General features: G+C 45.3%; 5 protein-coding genes across 5 annotated transcripts; 2 read left to right on the top strand and 3 right to left on the bottom strand.

Moving 5' to 3' along the window:
- Positions 1-721: 721 nt before the first annotated feature.
- GL218_05704 (uncharacterized protein) lies at positions 722-1,901 on the bottom strand (the record flags this gene model as incomplete). Its single annotated transcript, XM_033582385.1, has 4 exons — positions 722-1,031; positions 1,272-1,568; positions 1,640-1,767; positions 1,851-1,901. 4 exons carry the CDS (start codon positions 1,899-1,901, stop codon positions 722-724), a joined length of 786 nt encoding a protein of 261 aa, XP_033434742.1.
- Positions 1,902-12,439: 10,538 nt separating this feature from the next.
- Positions 12,440-14,258, top strand: GL218_05703 (Dihydroceramide delta(4)-desaturase; the record flags this gene model as incomplete). The annotated part of the gene is made up of 2 exons (XM_033582384.1): positions 12,440-12,477; positions 13,106-14,258. The coding sequence occupies 2 exons, from the start codon at positions 12,440-12,442 to the stop codon at positions 14,256-14,258; spliced, it is 1,191 nt and encodes a 396-aa protein (XP_033434741.1).
- A 782-nt stretch (positions 14,259-15,040) lies between these two features.
- Positions 15,041-16,245, bottom strand: GL218_05702 (Vesicle-associated membrane protein-associated protein C16G5.05c; the record flags this gene model as incomplete). The annotated part of the gene is made up of 7 exons (XM_033582383.1): positions 15,041-15,424; positions 15,486-15,611; positions 15,674-15,789; positions 15,846-15,904; positions 15,979-16,001; positions 16,065-16,135; positions 16,206-16,245. 7 exons carry the CDS (start codon positions 16,243-16,245, stop codon positions 15,041-15,043), a joined length of 819 nt encoding a protein of 272 aa, XP_033434740.1.
- Positions 16,246-18,984: 2,739 nt separating this feature from the next.
- GL218_05701 (UBX domain-containing protein 1) lies at positions 18,985-20,112 on the top strand (the record flags this gene model as incomplete). The annotated part of the gene is made up of 4 exons (XM_033582382.1): positions 18,985-19,069; positions 19,135-19,321; positions 19,404-19,554; positions 19,612-20,112. The coding sequence occupies 4 exons, from the start codon at positions 18,985-18,987 to the stop codon at positions 20,110-20,112; spliced, it is 924 nt and encodes a 307-aa protein (XP_033434739.1).
- Positions 20,113-20,569: 457 nt separating this feature from the next.
- GL218_05700 (60S acidic ribosomal protein P1) lies at positions 20,570-21,132 on the bottom strand (the record flags this gene model as incomplete). Its single annotated transcript, XM_033582381.1, has 4 exons — positions 20,570-20,616; positions 20,684-20,822; positions 20,885-20,962; positions 21,064-21,132. 4 exons carry the CDS (start codon positions 21,130-21,132, stop codon positions 20,570-20,572), a joined length of 333 nt encoding a protein of 110 aa, XP_033434738.1.
- Between the last annotated feature and the right edge of the window lie 804 nt (positions 21,133-21,936).

Here is a 21,936-nt window from a genome sequence, read left to right as displayed (position 1 = left end):
TGGTGGCTCAGATGTGCCCGTTGGCGACGAAGCTATGGCAATAAATAATGCCACTCCAGCAGAAACATATCGTAACTATGCTATAATATCGGTTGTTGGAGTGCCGGGTAGCCTGCTTGCCGCGTATACCGTTGACCACAAGTCGCCATTCCTAGGGCGGAAGGGGACGCTCGCTATCTCTACGTTAGTTGCTCTATCTTCTTCTTCTTATTCTTCTTCGTCACATTCGGTACGACGCCGAACTCGCAGCTCTTCTTCACCTGCATCGAAGCCTTCTGCCAGAATATCATGTACGGTGTGCTTTACGCTTTCACCCCCGAATTTTCCCCGCGCCCGTTAGAGGAGCCGGGACAGGTGTGGCCAGCTTCTTAAACCGCGTCACGGGGCTCATTGCACCAATTCTTGCTGCCAACATGCCTGGAGATGGCACTAAAACCCCCATCTATATGTCAGCAATCTTGATCTTGGCTGCTTTCGTAGGGATGGTATTGATTCCTATCGAGACCAGAGGCAGGCAAAGACTCTAAAGGAATAATCCTCATCAAGAGCATTACTATGTAGTAGTGATATGCATATTAGAATGAATAATTGGACATATGTAAAGGTAAATTTAATCACTGCGTCGTCCATGCTGGGATCAATAGCATAGTATCAAGAAAAATAATTAGGGTTAAATCAATTTAATAAATTTAACACAAGTAGTAATGCAAGTCTTAACTGGTTATCTGTTTCCCTTAGCCCCCGCAGGCGCATCTACCCGTCGCTTTTGGAACGACCGTCCCAATGCATCCTTCACCATGGGATCCGCGCGGATTGTGTTCTGTACGAGCCATTCCTTTAGCTTCGACCGCATGCTACCGATTACCTCGGCATCGCCAGCAAAAGGAGCCATCTCCAGCTCCATGAGTCGTGCTGCGTCGACATCCATACTCCAAGCCGTCTGCTCGAGTCTATCTAAGCTTTGTTGTAACGCCTTCTCCGACGCCTCGCCGGGCTTCATCCCCTCTGATTTGGCGGCTGTAGCAGCGGTCCTATTTGCGAGAAGGCAATGTACAGCGTAATGCTTAGTTTGCGCGCGAGAGTGATAGCTTGGAAGGGTAGGTAAGGGGATGGTCGGTGAAGCGAGTCAGAACCGGGTTGATAATGCCGCTGAGGAAGCGTGGAAATGAAGGACGTGTGATGGTGTGTAGCTCGAAGACGCACAGCGCGACCAGGGTCAGCCAGCGCCATATCGCCCCCATTCTAGGTACCCTATCAGTCCTAACACGTACATGGCGACGGCGGCAAAGCCATAGTAAGGAACTAGGACCTGGACCCCGCGGATAACGTAATCGCGTATGGTGACGCAGTGTTTCCAGGCGACAATATCTGGGCCAAAGCGCTCATAGGCGAAGCGCCGCGCGGGGTCAACAAGGGTGTCCGAAGCCGTTTTCAGATGCATAAAGAAATCGGCACTGTCGGCGGCATCACCCCCACCAGCACTGCTCATGACTTTGTCCGGGTGGTGCAATGCGCGAGACGGCGGAAACGGCTCTTGATATCGCGCTCGGTGGCGGCGAGAGGCACGCCTAGGTCGGCATAGTAGTCAGAGGCACGGCGTAGTTCATAGTCGGCTTCGTAGATGGTGTAGAGCAGATACAGGGACACTACGAGGATGTGGATGCGACGGCGGTGTTCGGCGTATCGGGGTGAGTTCGGGGCGGGTTTGCGGTCGCCGGCGCGGATGGTGAGGCCGTAGTAGATAGACTGTACCCAGCCGGTGACGAGCTGCGCGCGGTGTTAGTGTTAGTGTTAATGATAGTTTCGGGATCGCTTCTTCATTATAGGACCAATAGTAGAATAGAACATACATTGGGGAGGAATGTCCATCCCAATAGAGAGAGGAGATTGCTGCCAGCCATAGCGGTAGTCGCGTTAGCTATTATTGTGTGTAGGGTAAGTTAGATCATGGTTTAAGGCTGTATGTAGTGTATGTCGAAGACCTGAACGAATCATGTAGCAACAAAGGTTCAAAGACGCGTATAGATTTACAACAATTACAACGTGGTCGCTAAAATACCTGGTACATTATTACGTAGGTAGGGTACCCCATATTACCTAATATTAGCGTTTTTAGGCTGCCGAGTCACTATATTATGTCATAGTTAATAGTGGTAGTACAAACTTAAGGTAGGGCGCAATGCAGTGATCTGCGCTATATTAAATCAGATACGTACATTCACAGCAGACCTTTTTTAACCTTCAGTTATTCTTAGGAGGTAATTCTTTATGTACACATAACTATATAAACTCATTCTATCATTAATTGAAGAGTTGGACAATGAGTGAAAACTGACTAGTTAATATATTACAAACTATTACTATTGGTTATATTAGAGAGTAACCATTCCCTGATAAAAGTCTTATCATATACGTATATAAGTATCGTAGAATCTTATGTATGTTTGATAGTTTCAGCTGATGATGCCTTGGGCTTCAAACCTCTCACAAGAGGCATTTATGATATCATCGCCCCTTGATGACCATAAGGTATTTTACCCTCCCCCTTTCCAAGTTGGCTCTGTGTCTCGGAAGGTTGGTCCTCGTAACCATCGACTCATGCCCTACCTAATGCAAGCCAATATAGATTGCATCGTGTCATAGTCATATCGTTCATATTACCAACTCGTCCAACGTCCATGTAATATAACGTGGCGGAAAGGAAGCGGTGAAGCCTGCTTGAATCGGCGGTTGGGTCGCCATTCTTGTTATTCTCACTTGCTGCTACTGCTGCCGCCGCCGCCGCTTGGCCCGCCTGACTGGCGTCTCTGATCCCGTTCGTGTTGCTATATCGAGTAAGCTACCTAGATTTATTCCAAACTACCCGAGCTGAGCGGCCCGAGGGAAGAAAAAAAGACGCACGGCATTACGTCTAGCTTCTTTTATAGAAGACCGTGTGTAACTAACGAACCTAGTCAGCACGTACACCAACAGCATCAAGTGACTGGGCAATTTTCATACGCAAATAAAACGCATGCCATGGTGAAGGCGGCTGCAGGTGCCATGATAGTCTAGATAAATCCAGGTTAGATTAGTGCATCTCATACAATAGATGCAAGGATACAATAAGTAGCATACCCGTGGCGTAAGATTCCCTCCTGGTGCCATATCCGCCGTCCCGTAAGGATTCGTTTATGTATTATTGTTGGTGGATCAGATGCTCTCAAATGAAATGCAAGTGCCAAATGTAGTTGGTGATTCGCAACGTTGAGAGCTGAACTGAATCTCGGTTATTAAGAAAAGATGTAAAGTTTGGTTCTTTTGCCAGGTGCCGATCAGTGCGAACCATGGATCATACGATACTGGATTAAGAACCCTTTCAAGAACCCTTCGCGCTTAAGTTTAATCAACGCATACATCGCAATTCCCGTCTATTGTTTTAGTCTATGTCAAAACAACAATAATTATATCGTGACTTTTACGCATACATGAGCTTTTATTTCTCCCTTTTTTTCTTTTCCACCCTTTTTGTTTTTTTTATATATATAAAAAAAAGGAGGGGAGCCTACTACCAACAATTTTACCAAATCAACCTATTACCCCTTTTATAAAATACCAGGTAGCTCTTGATTAATAACGAGGGTGTTGGCAAGAGGGTTAAAACGATATTGGCCGATACGAAGGAAGGCATGCTCATCATTAAGGTGGAAAGAATATAAATAATTTATTAGATGGCGAATAACTAGAAAATATGAGTGCATTCCGTTCACCCCTGCCCCTCTATAAAGTTCTAGTTCTAGGCTCTCTTGACGAATATTGAAAATGCTCAATATCATCGTAAGCCTCGTCTTGGATACACGAATATACGAGTATTACACACCTCAATTACCTTAACCAATCAAAGTTTTATCAAAGTCTCTCTCTTACGGCGGTAATGAATTTATATTAAAAAAATCCCGAATGAGCTGGAAAGGCAAAACAGCGTCCATTGTGAATTAACTCCAATATGTCCTTGGAAATATACTCATAAACCTAGGTTTCAATACACATATACCTAATGTAGGAGCTCAGCTTGAAACCTGCACCCCCCCTCCCCCATCGGAGGTTTCTTCCAGGGTAATGGCCCGAATCGCTCCGATACTATGTTCCATGCACCATGCTTGTTGGATGAGATGTAGGGGTTCTATGCATATACAACGCCAAACAAGATACTATCAGGATATTCAGGGTCAATCAACATGGTGGTATTCAATGCAGCAACACACGCGCCCGTACTACATTACACAGCTTGCAACTCTGCGTGTGATATTCTAAAGACCAGGCTCTCACTATGTGCGGCTTTTACAAGCCTATATGGCCAAATCGTCGGTTATGACCTTTTCAGGAGTAATCCCTTTCCTCCAGGTATGGGAAGGTTCTTATATATACGATACCTAGTTGGATTTTCATGCATGTATAAGTATTATCACTGTGATACGTCTTAGCCTTCCTTTATATCCCGATTGGCATAATATCCATCTACCAATGACCTTAGCTCCGGTAAATAGACGAATACCTAAGGGTCCAACACGACGTCATTCCGTAATCTATCGAATAGGAGAACTATATATTACTAATGATAATTATTAGGCGTTTTTATTCGTATTATCAACGGCTAGGATCCGGGGGTCCGGGTATGCTATTTGGCACGTCCAAGAAAGGTCGACGAATTAAGTGTTAGTATGGATGCTCAATCCGATAGAAGATTCATTCTAGAAGCATACTTCCGTTAGGTAGAAACAGGACGCAGCAGAAAAAAGCTGGCAATCGCCTGGTATAGCTCTTAGTTAACCCCCAAATGGAACCTAAGAGGCAGTACCAAGACCGTTGGTCCAGGTATATTATAGAATCGGATACTATACCAAGGTGTGATTCACGGGGCCCTTCTTGCATTTTTTTCAGCTGAGGTCCTCACTTCTCTATCGACAAATATGGTGGAGATCTTCGTCAAAGTAAAGATGCCGACCTAAATATTCGAAGCTGAATACTCCATGTATCCATACAGAGACTTTCTTCTACTTGACGAACCAATTCGGCTCAAACGCATATCGTACCTAATGGGAATGTGACTTCGTTGTGACTTCGTTGTGACTTGGTCGCATACTCAATTCCATCAGGCTGCGGTTGAAGTCTTTTCTACCTTGTATCACGTACGCCAAACCTCGCCTAAGATGCCAGCAGCACGGGATTAATTTCTCACTATGCTGAATAGGCGTCTTTGGCAACACTCGGCGATAATCATCCGGTCTAGACGGTATAGCTCGCAGAATCAGATGGTCATTAGGTCGAAATGTTATATCTTCTACGGCAACGTTGTAGCAAGGCTCTACCGGATTTGTAGACGTGCCGTTAATAGGGTACCTAAGGCAAAGCGGATAATAAAGCAGCGATCGGTATACTACGTAGACTAGTTAGTCTAGACTCTATGATAGGGGCAACAATTCCTTTTGTTCAACACTCCGTATCACAACTTCCGTTTCTCAGCTATCCGAGCTTCTATGATAGGCCACGTATATGAAATGTAGTTCGTCAGCCAAATTAACTGCAGACGCCCCCAACAAGTAAATATTCCGGTAAAGGGGCCTTGTAGTATCTTAACATCTAGAAGCAACCGCCAAGTTTCCACCAATTGTCTTATTACACAGATTCGGTTGCTCGTGATCGGCTTGCGTGGCTTGAATGAAAACGCACGGTTGGAGTAAGGCTCTTGTACTCGTCTACAAGCCATATAGTGTTCTACCCGGGCGTGACGATCCACTATCCTCTAGCAATATCGTGAATGTGGATGGTTTTAGGCCGAGGGTAATAGTGTTAGCATGTGGTAGTATCTCGTTAGCGAGGAAGGAATTATATCTACTTAGATGCCAAGTAGCTAAGACGGAAATGAAGATGGTATCCTAGGAGTAGACTTCCTGGGCACTGTAGTCACAGGTGCTCCTCCTGGCTAGTATTACAGTCTATTTGGGCATTCCGAGGCATGTAGGAGAGTGAAACTGCTTCATTGTCAGCCGCAGCCACCTTAATGTTATCAATTTTACCAACCAATACGCATATGGTAGTCTCACAACCGCTGTGGGTGTTTTTAAATCGGGAATAGATCTAAATAGGTATGAAATAATTGGGCTTTTTACCCAGGATGTCATTATCTAGGTAAGCGCTATGCATTCGCTTGTCTCGTAAGGATACTAGAAAGATACATAGTGTAACTTTTTCGTTTCCTGACCGACTTAGTAGAAGGGGGGGGGGGGGGGAACCAATACGGGCCGGGACAGTTCGTTCTCGACATCCGGGTCGGGAGAAGACTTTGAGTCTGAGCGGATCTTTTCGGTGCCTTAAGGCAATTTTCGGGATAGGAGTCGGTTGTTATGCACTCACTGATTTTCATGCTGTGAACCACACCCAGCTTACTAGTAATGCAAAGCTACTCTTACTGACATCTACTAATTGTCACGAGACTGATAATATATTCTTACGTGATTAAGATTGAGGGGGAATCTATGTTAGGTACTGTCGAGCTTGTTAGTAGTTAGTTAGTAGCTGACGTACTTTTCCTAACCTAACCCAAAATACTATAAGGCTTACTGATAAATAAAATTAAGAAGCAAGGGGAAATATAAAGGCTTGTACCGATCCGGTTTTAGGCCAGCCGTGCATACTGTTAAATTAAGTCTAGAGCGGCATAAGAAGCAGGCTCTGTCTTGGCTTATATGGGGTCCGAAAAGGAGGCTATAGACCTTTATGCATTAATATAATATTGCACATTCGATCTCGGTTGAAAATGGCCTCGAGAATAGATAAATGTATAAGAAACCCAAATATAATAAGTGCAAGACATAGTCTCTGAATCAACGAATGCATATGAACAATTGAGGAAAGGAAGAAAATGGTGAATGGTGTATGGTGTAACGGAGAAAAGAGCCTCAAGAAGAGGGGATGGGCGGGATCTTAGAAATGAGGCTCTGCGGTACTTCCATTCTTTCCATTTTACGAAGTACCTAAGTATTCTTTGAATTAAATCTACCTAGGCTAGGTACTCGGTAAGACCCCTAGCTAAGACCCCTAACTAAGACAGACCCTTAGTTGTATTGGTCGGTTACACACATAGCGCGGTACATACAATTTAGTACTATCGACAGTATATACGATGTACCTACCTAACCTTTTGTCCAACAAGCCCCCTTGGTTAGCGCAAGTATCACTAATACATACACACCTGTATATAGGTAATCATTTATTCTACCATAACGATTAGAGCCTCATAATAGGTAAACGTATCCGCCAGGTTTTTCCTTGTAGTACATACTACATAGGTACACACATAGTATGAACCGTAGGTACCAAACAAGGCTTGGTTATACATAGGTAGGTATCTACCTAACCTACCTAGTGTAAACCATGCTGTTTTCCACACCGGTGTACATATTCTAAGCACATGCCGTACCTGGAGCCGGGCTAAATGTTGAGGCTCTTCAAACCGTAAAACACATTACATTACATAAAGTATGGAACTCCCCGGGGTCATACTGTTAGGTGCCAGAGCTGGCCTTAATCTTCCTCCCTCTCAAAATACAGCATGTGCAACCAGCTCTCATCGATCCCGTTCAAATCTGGATTAGCTACCGAATCTCTACGTAAAACCCATTTCTCAGCTTGTTCAAGACAGATGCGGACATCGAGGAACTTATTAACGACGACGAGTCCACGGACAGTATCAAATTTACAGCGGTTACCCTATGAAATAATGTCTTACATCGTGAACTATCTAGATATAGATGAGATATTCGATCTATCCTTATCATGTCGTCATTTCCAATACTTGGTAAGAGAGGAGAGATTTTGTAAAGCTATTATTACTGTGAGTACCTAAGTCATACCTAGCATAGCCAATTCGTGGCAAGCCAAGCCACGCATAAATTGCTGACCATTACGCAAAGGCCCAAGCCTCCCACACAGCCGAAGCCCAAGAGGCACAGCGAAGTGGCCAATTCTCGCGTGCTCTAAGGCGAGTTGCAAAAAGACGCCAGGCGCTTTCACGGGCGTCCCCATACCTGGTAGGTATCATCGCTTTTGCCGACTCTTATGAATATATCCATGGGACACTGTGTTATATCGTCGAGGCCCGGCCTAAACGCTGGTTACGAATCCTCGACCTTCACGGCTCAGCAAGTTACGAGCTCGTCATAGACATTCCGACCCTAGTTCATGAAGCTGTGCCTAGATCTGCGAAAAGTCGTAAATACAAGTTCCGCGTCTTATATCATGCGAATGGTATTACTTCGTGCTTATTTTCATTCGCGCTGCCGCACACGGAGAACTGGCTTCTTATCTTCAAAGCCGATGAACAGCTAATTGTAGCCACGCTCCAGCTAGACTCGGCAGCTAAAATATTCGTACGAAACAACAAAGATTATCTTTATTTTGGGACACATTCGGAAGAAGGAGCAGACGGGCATAGAAAATGGGTCCTCATGGGCTACGACATCGAAAAGCGCTCTTGGTTTTCCCGGAAAATGCACTTGGCAGATGTAGTTGGCTACGACCTTGACTCTACGGTCTGCTTTGAAATTATAGACGATTATTTTTACGGACTTTCTAACCAGACTGATTTCGAGATCAGAGAAACGGATTGGAATTCCTATTATCATTGCTTTCGCTTTCCTCTCCATGCTCCGGATCTTAAGAATAAGCAAACTATGAAGACGGAGGATAGTTGGAGAAGACAACATGCTGAGGGCCCCATAGATGACAGATGGAGTTTTCTCAAACTAGAGAAAGACGAGGCTTCAGGTAATATAAACATAATCGAGTCACGAAAGGAGTGGCTCACGAACCAGAGCGGTAGTCAACGGACTTATTACATTACAGGAGTAATTTTTGACCAAGATTCAGAGGTGGATAGCAACAGAGAGTCCCCAGCCCCCGAGGGCAATTTAACAATTGGACGATCGACTGGCCCCGTTGCATATCTGGACAAGCCATACGGATCGGATTCACGTTTCCGTGCTCCCGAAAATGTACATCCAGGGGATAATAATTCTATGGCGCTCGTGTATACGCGAAGTCAGACCCACCTACGTGCCTACCAGCGCTGTTGCAGTACGTATCTGGATTTAGTTGATGATATCTCCTCTGGCGGATCATCAGGCTCACGGCATTTACGCCTAAGGACCGGGTTTAGAAAATCGAAAACCTATTGGCCTTCCTGGGAACACTTGGAATCTAACTATGAATTGGAATCGAAGCCAAAATCTAACGAGGAACCGGCATATCCCTACCAACCTAACAAGATTTACTTTTGGCCCCCTAAACAAGACGAATCAAACCAGGACCCATTTATAAACGATATTTATAAAATACTGAACCCTCTTAACTATCAAGGTGGCGTTAATTCCTTCAGTGATGAGCGTTCAGTAGTATACGCAATAGGGGAGGATACCAACGGACTGAAAACTTTGGTTTATCTTAGCTTTGATCCAGCAGCTAGGCTATCTGGCATGCTTCGCGAAAAATACGTACTGGGCGAACAAGATACGCCGAGCTTACCAAAGAACCAAGCAGAAGGGAGCTATCACAACTTTGAAGAGGGAACGAGTCAACTTACGCAACGTTCCTTAAGCAAAAACAAGCTCATTGGCGACCTTTCCCACCGACCTTTACCATCATACATCTCAAATACTCCGCCCATGCATACGACGATAATACCACCTCCTGAAGGCTGTGAGCCATGGGCATGGGTCGAAAGGCCTTGCATCAAAATTTTACAAGGGAAATATTCACCTTTGCCCATTAAGACACGGTGCAAGTGAGGCCCATTTTGCTTCTACTACATATAATTGTTACCGTGGGTTACATTTAGGTACAGTTCTGCAGTTGGGACATGCAAAACAAGAGAGCAACTATATGGCGAAAAAAAAAGGGGGCTTTTAGCCCGGGCTTATATACTTCAAGTCCTAGGAATAATAGTTTGCGGGCCAATGAGCCACTCCATAACCTAATATATATGCGTGTCAGCACTACTCCGAGATTGCTGAGCGAACTATGTAACATTTCATTGAATAGTATTTCCTCAAGCTCAGTGACTTATAAGTTAAGTACTATCTTCTCCCATTTCATGTCTCTGGAGTCTGGATACCCCTGGGGGCTATGCAGGTTTCGATTGGACTCAATCCTTGTAACCCTTGCATATCAGTTTCGCCCTGCTATAGTGATGAATACTACCGACTTTTTTTTCTTCACTTTTTTTCTCGGGAATATCAACCCCATTTGGACTCTAATCCAATTCGTAGTATAACCTCGGAGAGTGCCAATCAATTTGGAATATGTGCTTATCATATATAACTTGAGCCACATGACATAAACTTGCGAGGTAATACATAACTAGTTGGGTTGCCATCTCCGTTCCGGGAATGCCTATACGACTACCCTCATTTGGCTATAAGACGGTCTTGTCGATGTATGTCCACAAGTCCTGCATATAGGATGGACTACTCGTTCAATAAAAGACTATCGTACCAACCTTTATGTAGCCAACTAGTCATGCATTCGGGAGAGATAAGCGTAGATACCCAACCAGTCGTCTCTAGGTCTCGAATCTTCCTCGGGTGGCTACTCGCATTAGACAGTATAGGATATCATATCAAATTAGACTATCCAAACCTCATCTTCCAGAACCAGATCTCTACGAACCTATATGCTAAGTAACCCTTGTTACCTTTCTGTTCTCGTTGTCAGGCTTTTATAAATAGTCCTTGAAGCCTATCTCTAGCCATAACTTCAAATCAATATACCGTTTTTCGGAGTTCCATTTATGGTACCATTCGGAGAATTTGGTAGTCACATGTAATTTTCATCACCCCCGAGGACCCGGCCTACCAATCTTTTCGAAACCGATATCCAGCCGCCCCAATGCACAAGGCCGTCACGGGAGAGTATACGGGCTAATACATATGCACCTGAACGGGTGGCCACATCCCTTCTAACGGAAGTGTATTATTCGCATCCCCAAACACAATATGATGTATACTATATTACTCATCACTTTATATGATGATGTAAGAGATAATAATTTGACCCCCTTTCTCATCTTAGCCTTTGTGATTTCTGAGGGAAAGCCTGATAGAAAGTCATAATTCGAAGAGACAGTATGAATTCACTGCAACATACACAACAAGCAGTTAACTTTTAAAGGAGGATGATGTGTATTACACCAAATAACTTAGAATAAGACACCAACTACCGTCACTATATTTGCTCATCGAATACCGAGGCCATGGTCCCAGCACTATACAGCTAAGACATCTAGACTGTCTAAGAATCTGAGGTAAACCCGGTCATCTCTCGATATTACCTAGGCATAAGTACGTCAAGGGTACGTAGATCTAAGGCACGCCTAGATGGATCTCGATACATGCAAGTTGTTAGATCTCGATTCATGGATGTCCCTGAATAGCTAACCAATGGAAGATAGAACATCCTGCAAGATCCCTCGTTCCTTAAACCAACCCTGTGGTGTAAGGACCTACCTGTAAGGACCCTCTCCATCCGACCCATTCACCAAGACGACTAAGACTAACCCCTGGCTAATGTAGGTAACCATTGACACACCCGGCCAAATGATCTAGATCCCATCGCGACGGGGATCGTCATCGGCGGAGCCTGATCCTTCGATCACGAGTGGCAAATAAGCAAACTGTTGACGTTGTGGACCTATAAGGCGTGTCCCCGTTAAGATCGCAATGCGCTCCGGGAGATGCACTAGATCCAAGATGCACCAGATCGAGAGGGGTCGTACCTGGTAGCATATGCAAGGAATCTCCCACATGGACACTGTCTTCGAATGACATCAAGATCACGCCGTCAGGCTGGGACGGAAAGAGATTTATCTTATCAGAACTACTGTACGAAACAGGCCTACATACGTAGGTCATAGGAGGTAGGTCCGTATGCATGAATTTCGAGGCTTGGAAGCATAGGATACCTGCCTTCCCATGCGGCCTGGTGAGGTGTATATAATGCACCACGGGCACCTGAGGCTCGGTAGACCCTGGCTACTGTTGCCTGGCAATGACCACTAGCATAAGTAGGTAGCCGAGCTGAGCAAATGTAGGTATTTGCTAGATGGGGTAGGCTGTGCCTCACACCGACGATATTCGACTTGTCTATTATTGACTTGTTAAAAGCTGAAGGTATTCATAAAACGACAGTTAGGCGACTATACACTATACACTATACGTTAGGTAGTATTTACTATTAGTATAGCTATCTGCTATCTTACTAATTTTCTTCTTGGCCCCTTTCTAACCCTTGTGTAACTTGAGAAGTCTAAAATATCTCTTGTCGTATTTACACTACGCCTTTAAACGACTAATAGGTAGTTAGGGTAGATAGAGTTTCACTTCCCAATATCCCCAATATTTCAGCAATGAGCTTCAAGGCAATATCACGTGGATGGGTATATATGTATGACTACTCTCACAATTCAAACTACGTAAGCACGAGGCAAAGATAAGATGATGGGATAAAAGATAAAAAAGGGTTGAGTAACACAAAGTTCAGGGAGCATCCGCCGCAAAAAAGTGCAAAAGTGGGGTGGCAAGACTAACGTTCGACCCTAAGACTTTATGGCACCTTATGGTCTGAATATTAAGGATGATTGGACGACGATGATCAATTGAAGACCGTTAGAAAAACTATTGATTAGCTCTGATTAGCTCCCATTAGTCTAAGTTAGGTTTAGTTTGTGCAGCTCGCCACGCGGGTGTGCCGCACTCAACAACAACTACTGTGTACGTACTCTACTACTGGGGCAGCTAGGGTCACTACCTCTACTGTACTGCTGTACTGCTGCAGGGAGTCAAGGAAAAAAACAATCTTCACCGCAAATATGGGTACATACAATCCCGTCTCCTTTCCACATTCTACTCCTGTGCCACCTTGAGACCATTGCTCAAGTATTTTCTTTCTTTTCTTTTTTTCCTCCTCCCCCTCTCACTCTTTTAATTTCGGAGGAGTTGCATTAGGAAAAAAAAGATTATAGAAAAAGGGAAAAAGGGAAAGGAAAATAATAACAATGGCGCCCCCCTCGCAGTCTTCAACCACGACCAGCGCCCCCGAGCGCGCCTAAGCTGCAGAAGACAATCCGCCTCAACGGTAAAGGCGGGGAGAAAGTTCAAGATGGATCCCCGGACCTACAACGAGACCCGATCGAGGTCAAATATCGTGACTTCTTTTGGACCTATACCGAAGAGCCCCATCGGACGAGACGTCTAGCCATTATCAAGGCGCATCCCGAAGTGACCAAGCTCTGCGGCCCCGAGCCCCTCACCGTCTACGTCGTCCTCGGCGTCGTCGCCCTACAAGTCCTCTGTGCCTACGCCCTCCGAAATACTTCCTTCTTCTCGCTTCCCTACTGGCTCCTAGCCTACGTCGTCGGCGCCACCGCTAACCAGAACTTGTTCATGGCCATCCACGAGATTAGCCACAACTTGGCTTTCCGCTCGCCCACCGCCAACCGGCTCTTCGCCATCATAGCCAACCTACCTATCGGTATCCCCTACAGCGCCTCTTTCCGCCCTTACCACTTAACGCACCACAAGTCCCTGGGTGTCGACGGCTTAGACACCGATCTTCCCACCGCCCTTGAGGCCGTCTTCCTCGACTCCATCCTCGGCAAGGCCTTCTTCTGCACCTTCCAGATCTTCTTCTACGCCGTCCGTCCTATGTGCGTGTACAGTGTACCTTTCACCTGGATCTCCGCCACCAACGTGGCCGTGCAGGTTGCCTTCGACGTCGTGATCCTCAAGACCCTCGGCATCAACTCTTTGATGTACTTCTTGCTATCGTCCTTCCTAGCCGGTAGTCTGCACCCCTTGGCAGGCCACTTCATCGCCGAGCACTACGTCTACGAGACCGTGACCCCTTCCCAGAAGAACCCAGAGAACCGTGTCCCCGTCCCGGAGACATACTCGTACTACGGCCCCCTCAACTTCCTCGTGTACAACGTCGGCTTCCATAACGAGCACCACGACTTCCCTGCCATCCCCTGGTCCAGACTTCCCGAGCTCAACCGCATTGCCAGCGACTTCTACACTGAACTCCCGCACCACCGCAGCTGGACCTATGTCCTCTGGCGTTTCATCTTCGACGAGAGCGTCGGTATTCGGTGCAGAGTGAAGCGCAAGGAGGGTGGACGTCTCGTGGGCCAGAAGACTGATTGGAAGAAGAACGAGCTCGAGGCTTAGATGGTTGGACATGTATCTACATAAGTCATGCGTGCTAGCAGTGGTATGATAGATATACACTGCTTAATTTACCTGGCGGGAATCGTGTATATTCGATGCTTAGACCGTATGTCTAGAGTATAGATTCGGCGTTGGGTTGACGTGGTCAGAAAAGGGTTAGACTCGTCAATACGATAATTAATTACCTTGAAACGACCAGACTCATAGTCTGTTAAGGATTTTACTCCGTCACAGTGAAAGAGATAGCACATAGCAATGCAATTTACCCAGGTACTTGGGTAATATTTGAACGAGGTACATAGGTAACATCGGTGTAGGCATAAGCCAAGGCCGGATCGCCATCAATAAAACGGGAAGATCTCAAAAACAATCTTATATACGGAAGCTCCGGGGGTGCATAAAGAGCTAGGCTAACCCTGAGCTTGAGGTATTACGACGATCGCCCAGGGACCGTAATCAATTTCAAGCGAATATATATGTATCAGAATGCTCATACCTTGAACAGCCAACGGAAAACAAAGGGGAATACATGCTAAAGTACAATGTCTGCCACAACGAAGGCTAGCTTAGATCCTTCGTCTCACTTCCGCCCATTTCACATAAGAGGGAGCCTGGCCTTTCTCATCCACCTCCTATTACTTCTCTTCGCCACTTCTCTTCGCCTAGGTATAGTCTTCTTCACGCCTAATGCTTTCCCTTTAGTAAGAAACTAATGTCCTAACCCTAAGGGGATTCCTCAACCTCTGTCCTAAAAGAATCTGCTAGAACACCATTCTCGCAACTTAAAAGAAGAGATACGCGAGCATGAAGCTCAAGAAACAAAGGATCGCCGCAAGCTTGATCGGCACACCTTCAGTACCGGCTGGTGCTGCCTGAGCTAACGCGGCAGGCTTAGAGCTAGCCTTATCCGTAACCCCCGTCTTACGCTGTCGTAAACCTTCCTGGTCTTGCTTAAGTTGTGCGATTACCTTTTCGGCTTGGATAAGTTGTTGCTTTAGTTCTTCGGGGCTTAGGTCACTGTTCTGGGTGGTCGCAATCGCTGCCACACCTGCGGTTGCCGGGAGCTCCTCGCGTTTGATCTCATTATTCTCAGTCTTGATATCCGTTTGGCTAGTTGAATAGTCACCGGGAGAGGAGTAGGCAGGAGGAGCTACATCTGGTGTTGCCTAGATATCCAAGGGGTATTAGCATGGCAAAAGAGTATGGTGAGAACATCAATAAACTTACGCCGTTGGCTGCGGAAGGCTTGACGGGCGTCTCAAGATGACTAGTGCCAGCAGGAGCGCCTACAGGAGGCATGAAGATAACCCGAATCTTCTTCTCTTGTATCGCTGATTTCTCAATACCGTCCCACTTTTACTTTAGTCAGCTAGGTATTCGGTATAGGGGATATTTTGTAGTTAAGTGGCACTAACGATAGATGCTAGGTTGGCGAATTCCTTGTCTCCAGTGATCGGGACCGACTGGACTAAGAATTTGTCTCGGCATTTCGTGTCGGGAGGAGGCTCCTGCTTCATAGCCTGGAGAATAACTACGACTTGTTAGAAGGAGAATTATCTTGTATCTAAATAACTTGCAAATACGCACCTGAAACTTCTACCTCTTTGCCAGGCTCAACCCGGCCAGAGTTGGGTCTGACACAATACCTTGATTGAGAGCATTATCAGTATTATGGCGCTATAGATTATATAACTTATTGTATTGGATATAGGGGGCGTACTGCTTCGGTGCGGTAGTTTTCACCTGTAATTTGTTAGTCAAGTCTAGTCAGGGGTTGCGCAAAAGATTATGAATAATGTGCCATACCTTGAAGGCTACCGGGTGAGAATTCGGGTTTCTGATCCGTAAGACTTCTGAAACTTCCGCCGTGAATGGGCCTACAACAATCCGTGAGTATATGTATATATAATAGCAGTAATGCGATACTGGGTAAGGTTCATGACGCACGATGGAAGCCAAGCTCCTGAGGATCGATCTCAACAGACATGTTGCTAGTAAGTATGTATGGCGTATACACACTGGAAGAATAGTATTAAGGTAGGTAGATATGGGACGGGTGTCGTGAAATGTTGCACTAGAAAGCAAATAAAAAGGGCGCCCGAAATTCGTTGGAGTGCGATCGCAATCTGGACACTTTGGCAGGTAGGCAGGTAAGCACCTATCGAAGAAGAAAAAAAAGATTATCAATAAAAAGATTCGGCTGCGACTCTAAAAATTATCGAAAGTGAGTCGGTAGCGTGGACTTTGGTAGAATTAGAAAAAGTAGTTTAACTGTGTTCGGCGATCAGGGAAGAAACGTTGAAGATGGAAATCTGGCTGAGATGGGATAAAAAGCACGGACGGTAGTGGTGTTGTCGTAGTTTGTCATGTTACGACATAGCACTGGCTTGACTGGGTCCTGTCCGACTGTCTGGGAGCCCTGGTTTCTAATGGCATCTACGTAGGTAGGTACCTACCTACCTACTAATTTACGTACCTAGGTACCTAATTATGGTGCTGTACCTTAGGGGAAAACTCTACAGATTGGGCTTAGTTCATTCTGTAATTAGGTACTTCGTAGCTTAAGGCTTGGCTCAGCCCTTGACTTTACATAATATTCTGCATAACTTTACACTCTTCCTATACCGTTTCTAAATTTACCGTAACAAATGGATGGTAATGATTTATCTATAAAACCGTTTGGCATTATATACCAATCTTGGAACTTCCTAGGAAGTTGGTTACCATAATATATGAATATCATCTTTTATTTTTTATTAGTGCTGTCTAATATTATGGACCTCCTTGAAACAGATCTCGAGAGGCCGACCTAGACTAACTGAAGCATATCTAATCTATGCTCAGATCTTGCACGAGTTAAACAACTCTAAGTTGTAAACATCTCGGCAGCAATATTCCCCTCTGAGAGCCAAAATATATGAGCCTTCTCCTCTTCCTAAATGCAAATGTGTCGCAGTCCGTCCAGAGTGGAATCATGGAAATACTTCATAGCAGGTTTCGTGGGTTTATTGACGGAGCCTCCACTCAGTAGCGGCAGATCAGATGACAGGTCTCCTTTGCTGAATGAGAGGTGTTGCAACCTTGCGTTATTGTGGTGGATATAATTGCATGAGGTTGTATCTTGCAGGATCTCTAACTAGGCACGCTTACGCTTAGGTTTCGGTGGTGCATGTGTTAGGTAGAATTTTTTTTTTTGAGAGGTCCATAGCGGATAATGTGATCAACAAATTCCTGCTCAGTATATAACTTCCGGGGATGTGTTTCCTTTTCCTTAGAATTGCTGCATCCAAGGCAATATAAACCGCATTTAGCATCTTTAGAAGGGAGTTCGAAATAAGGGGCAGAGATAATGCCCATGAATCGACGCGGATCCTTGTGGTTCCAATCGGGTATCTCGCGGCCTTTGGTCTTTTGGATGGATTGCACAGCTTCCCGGTCCCATATCGTTAGCCGATCTTTAAACATTCGCCCATTGTCCGCATATCGTCCCGGGAGGCTTCGAATATGTGGCAGCTGTTGGAGCTCCTTCCTCGAAAGGCCGGTAATATCACTTGCAAGTGTTCCATTCATGGTCATGAACCGTTTGTCCTCGGTAAAGCAGATATAACAGACTCGTAAACAAGTGATAAGATAAATATATCCGCCCAATTTTCCGCATAAGACGCAATGTGGTTCACAGAGCACTTTGAACAATGTTCCAAAGTCAAAGTGCTTAGCTTGCGTGCTGATGATATCGCGGATCAGGTCAGGTTGAAGTCGATAGACCATTTCGTATTGATGCATCGAGTCGATTAGCGACATAAAGTCTTTATTAACTCGTCGCAAGGTAGTTAACGAAGCAACGTCAAGTCGGAGAATCACATCTGTAATAAGTTCCGTAGGCAAAACGCCCAAGCGTCCTCGGCCTGCTGATTCGGTTGCTGGTTTGATGGGATGTTCGCTATCCTTGAAACGGGACAGGCGCATATGATCGGGACAATGATCAACATCGCCAAGAGTATGGGCTAGCATTGACGTCCTTTCAGAAGTCCATTGCTCAATAAGTTCGGGCGTAATAGATTTTGCGTCCATATTGAAAATTGATAGCTGGAATAACGGTCTTTTCACACAGAAGATGCTACCAGTCTAGATTGTTAAATCCGTAACGGTTTTTGAATAAAATATATACCTGGTGTTTTACTACCGATTGTTATGCACCGTGTTATCTGTTGGTCAAAATGTTTGCATTTCGTCACCTATCTACGCTAGTATTGAATTGTGAATTGTGTAAAATAAAGAATGCGGCAAGCACGAACCAATCTCTGTCGTGCCTACCTATGTAAAACACACAGTTTAAGGTTCTTGCCATAAAAAGATACACGTGCATGTATAGAAGTTAGATACTTTCGGTACCTTTACACGTTAGGTACCCACCCTCTTGTTCAAGACACTGCATCTGGTTTGAGGCAGCATCTAAAATGACGTGCCATTAAAGAAATTACAGTGAGTTAGAAAGCAAAGTCATGCTTATTACATTCACAGCTTACGTTTACAACTTCTATTCACTTCCCAATCTTCCAGCTCCAGCAGAACACGAATTTACTAGAAACAGTGTATAATTAACCTATCGCTACAACTTATCCTCGCCCCATTTATTTCCCACCAAACAACTTACAACAACACATCTTCTTCACTTTACTTCACTTAAGCCCAATCTTAACTGTATCCTAAAACAGCATCGCCCAAGATGTCACAATCCGTGCTTGAGCAACTCCTGGAGATGGGATTTGACAAATCACGTGCTGAACTGGCAGTGAAGAAATCCGACGGGTGTGAGTATCTGCCTTTAATTACATACTACTGGTCAATATGATTAACTGATGATGATCTGTCTTAGTGCCGGATGCCATGGACTGGCTGGAGAAGACTCAAGATACCCCATTGGATGAGCTTCTTGAGGAACAAGAGTCTGGCGCCAACATTGCAAAGATAGATGAAGGTGTAGTCGCAATGTCACTTGTCTGCAATGAATGTGGCAAGAAGTTCCGTAGTCAAGGAGAGGCTGAATTCCATGCCAACAAATCGTGAGAGCTATCCTATCTCTTTGTGATTATATATTATTGTTATAATTAATTATTGTTATTATTAAACTAACTTCACTCTCAGGGGTCATACCGATTTTGCTGAGTCTACTGAGCAGATTGCTCCCCTTAGCGAAGAGGAGAGGAAAAAGAGACTTGAAGAACTCCGAGAGCGTGTTAAGGCTAAGAAAGCCGGCAAAGCTGCCGAAGAAAAGGAAGAACAGAAGCGCAATGATGTACGTCTAGCCCGAGAACTTGATCTGATCACAATTCCCTTACTAATAATCATTTAGAAAATCCGCCAAAAGGCTACCAGAGAATCACATGAGCTTAAGGAGGAGCTCCAGCGCAAGGAGCAGATCAAGGAAGCGGCCAAAAAGCGACAGGAGAAGCTCGATGACCTTGAGGCCAAGAAACGCATCAAGGCTAAGATCGAAGCTGACAAGGAAGAACGTCGTCGCAAGGCAGAGCAGGCAAAACTTGCAAGAGGGGAGTCAGTCCCAGTTGCAGCTCCAGCCCCAACCCAGCCCCCCGCTCCAGCATCTGCTCGTCCTGCCGTTACTCACAATGAAGCTCGACTGAGATTGCAAACTTCCAATGGCAACGTCATGAAAACACTCCCAGCGGACACAACTCTTTTCGAAGTCAAGCAAATGCTAGAGTCGGAGAATGGACTTACCGTTACCAAGTTCGTTCAGAACTTCCCCAGAAAGGTCTTCGAAGGAAACCTTGATCTTGGTAAAACTTTGAAGGAGGCTGGTCTAGTTCCTAGTGCTGCTTTGATCGTACAATAAGCTACGAATAGGAAAAAAGGGCTGCATGATACTCATGAATAAATGAATAAATTGGCGTTCGGGCCTCGCTTCGGAGGATAGTATATGGATACATCATAGAAAGAATGATGAGCCGGTGCAAATATAAGCAATCTACGAAGATTGCCTGTGTGTGGATACTACTAGAGATCACTGCATTCATTTCCTGCAACTCACATCTGAGGCCATGACTTCATCTCACATCAGGTCGCGCAATAAACAACGAAGAATGAACAATTCACAGTGTAGTGGACTTTTTAATTCGTCTCTCGTGGCTTCATCTGCAAAGCCAATTGTCATATTAACCTATGACAGGGTAAAGGTCGCCCATGGCATCCTAATATTGCCTCCTTCACGCCACACCAATGGTGTATGGAACCCCAGAACCATGCAGTGAAAGTACAAAGGGAAGGTGAGTATTCGCGATCGCGGAACGTGTTTAATCGAAAAGACCGAAGCCCATGTCCTCGTCCGACTCTTCCTTCTCTGCATCGGGAATTAGTATAAACCTGCTTTAAACCATGTTGTGTATATGGGGATGGATTTAACATACCCTCTTCCTTCTCCTCTTCCTTGGCCTCCTCAGCGGCACCACCAGCGCCACCGGCGGCAGCAGCAGGGCCACCAGCAGCGGCGGCACCGCCGGAGCCAACGTTCGATAGCAGGTCCTTTACGTCCTTGCCCTCGAGAGCCTAGAATCGCATGCATCAGCAAATATGGTCATTTCCCCGCGGAATCGGTTAATTCGTCGTACCTTGGCGAAGAGTTGTGTCCAGATGGGCTCGACATCAACGATCTTGGCAGCCTTGATCAGGGTTTGTAGCTTGTCGGCCTACATATCTACAATTAGTATTCTTATGAACGAAGTCATATATATTTCCCTGAACCCCACGCTCAAAAGAGCTGTAGGAGGGGTACGCGGCGGTTGCTCACAGTGATCTCAACACCGTCATCGGCGAGGATGAGCGCCGCGTACGACGAGGCAAGTTCGGCAGTCGACATTGTTATGGATGTGTCTGGATGCGAATGTGGTGTTGGATGGGTAGAATTGTCGATCGGAAGCACACCTCGAAGATGTTGATATTGGATTTGCGCTCGTGAAATTATTAGCGGAAAGTCACATTCAATTCGCAATTCGCAATGCGAAATTTTTGGTGGGAGGAAGATAGGGTTAGCACGGAAGGAAAATAAAGATTCCGTTTAGAGGAACGGTCCGTTTTGATTGGCTAATTATCAGAACCAATCAGAGCCTAGATTATTTGCCCCGCAAGATCATCGGGAAACTTTACGCTTGGTTCATATGAGGTAAGAGGGTACACCTCACTACCTCGTAGAACAGTACTGCTTGTAGAAACTTAGAAAGCTTGTGATGAGCACACGACCCCACCTGCCCACCTTAGCCTTAAAGCCCACCTTGGGCACTTCTTCCCTCATCAGTGTTCATCTTTCCCAAGTAAACTATTCCTCCATTAATTAAATACAGTAGTAATCAAGGCCTTACTACGTAGAAACCTCCAATTACAGACACCTAGAGACATAGTTTTAGGAGATACCGCACCAAGGACAGTTTTAGAAAGCTCTGACAAGTTCCCCCAAAATCCCCCGCGTTGATAAAATCGTGTAGAGTAACGAAAAGAACCATTGGCCATTGGACGCTGTATGCACCTCCCAGGATTACGCATGTGTTATGCTACTCTACCGTTCTACAGAACTTCAAATTGATGAAAGTCATTTATAAGTAATCAATAGGCGATCATCTAGCTTAGATATCAGTGGACAAAGAGGGGAGCAAGGCAGGAGGGGGTT

The sequence above is a fragment of the Daldinia childiae genome (assembly GCF_008694065.1).
Source record: "Daldinia childiae strain JS-1345 chromosome Unknown Scaffold5, whole genome shotgun sequence".
Lineage (NCBI taxonomy): Eukaryota > Fungi > Ascomycota > Sordariomycetes > Xylariales > Hypoxylaceae > Daldinia > Daldinia childiae.
Note: the sequence above shows the minus strand (reverse complement) of the source record. Positions and strands in the feature narration are given on the sequence as shown.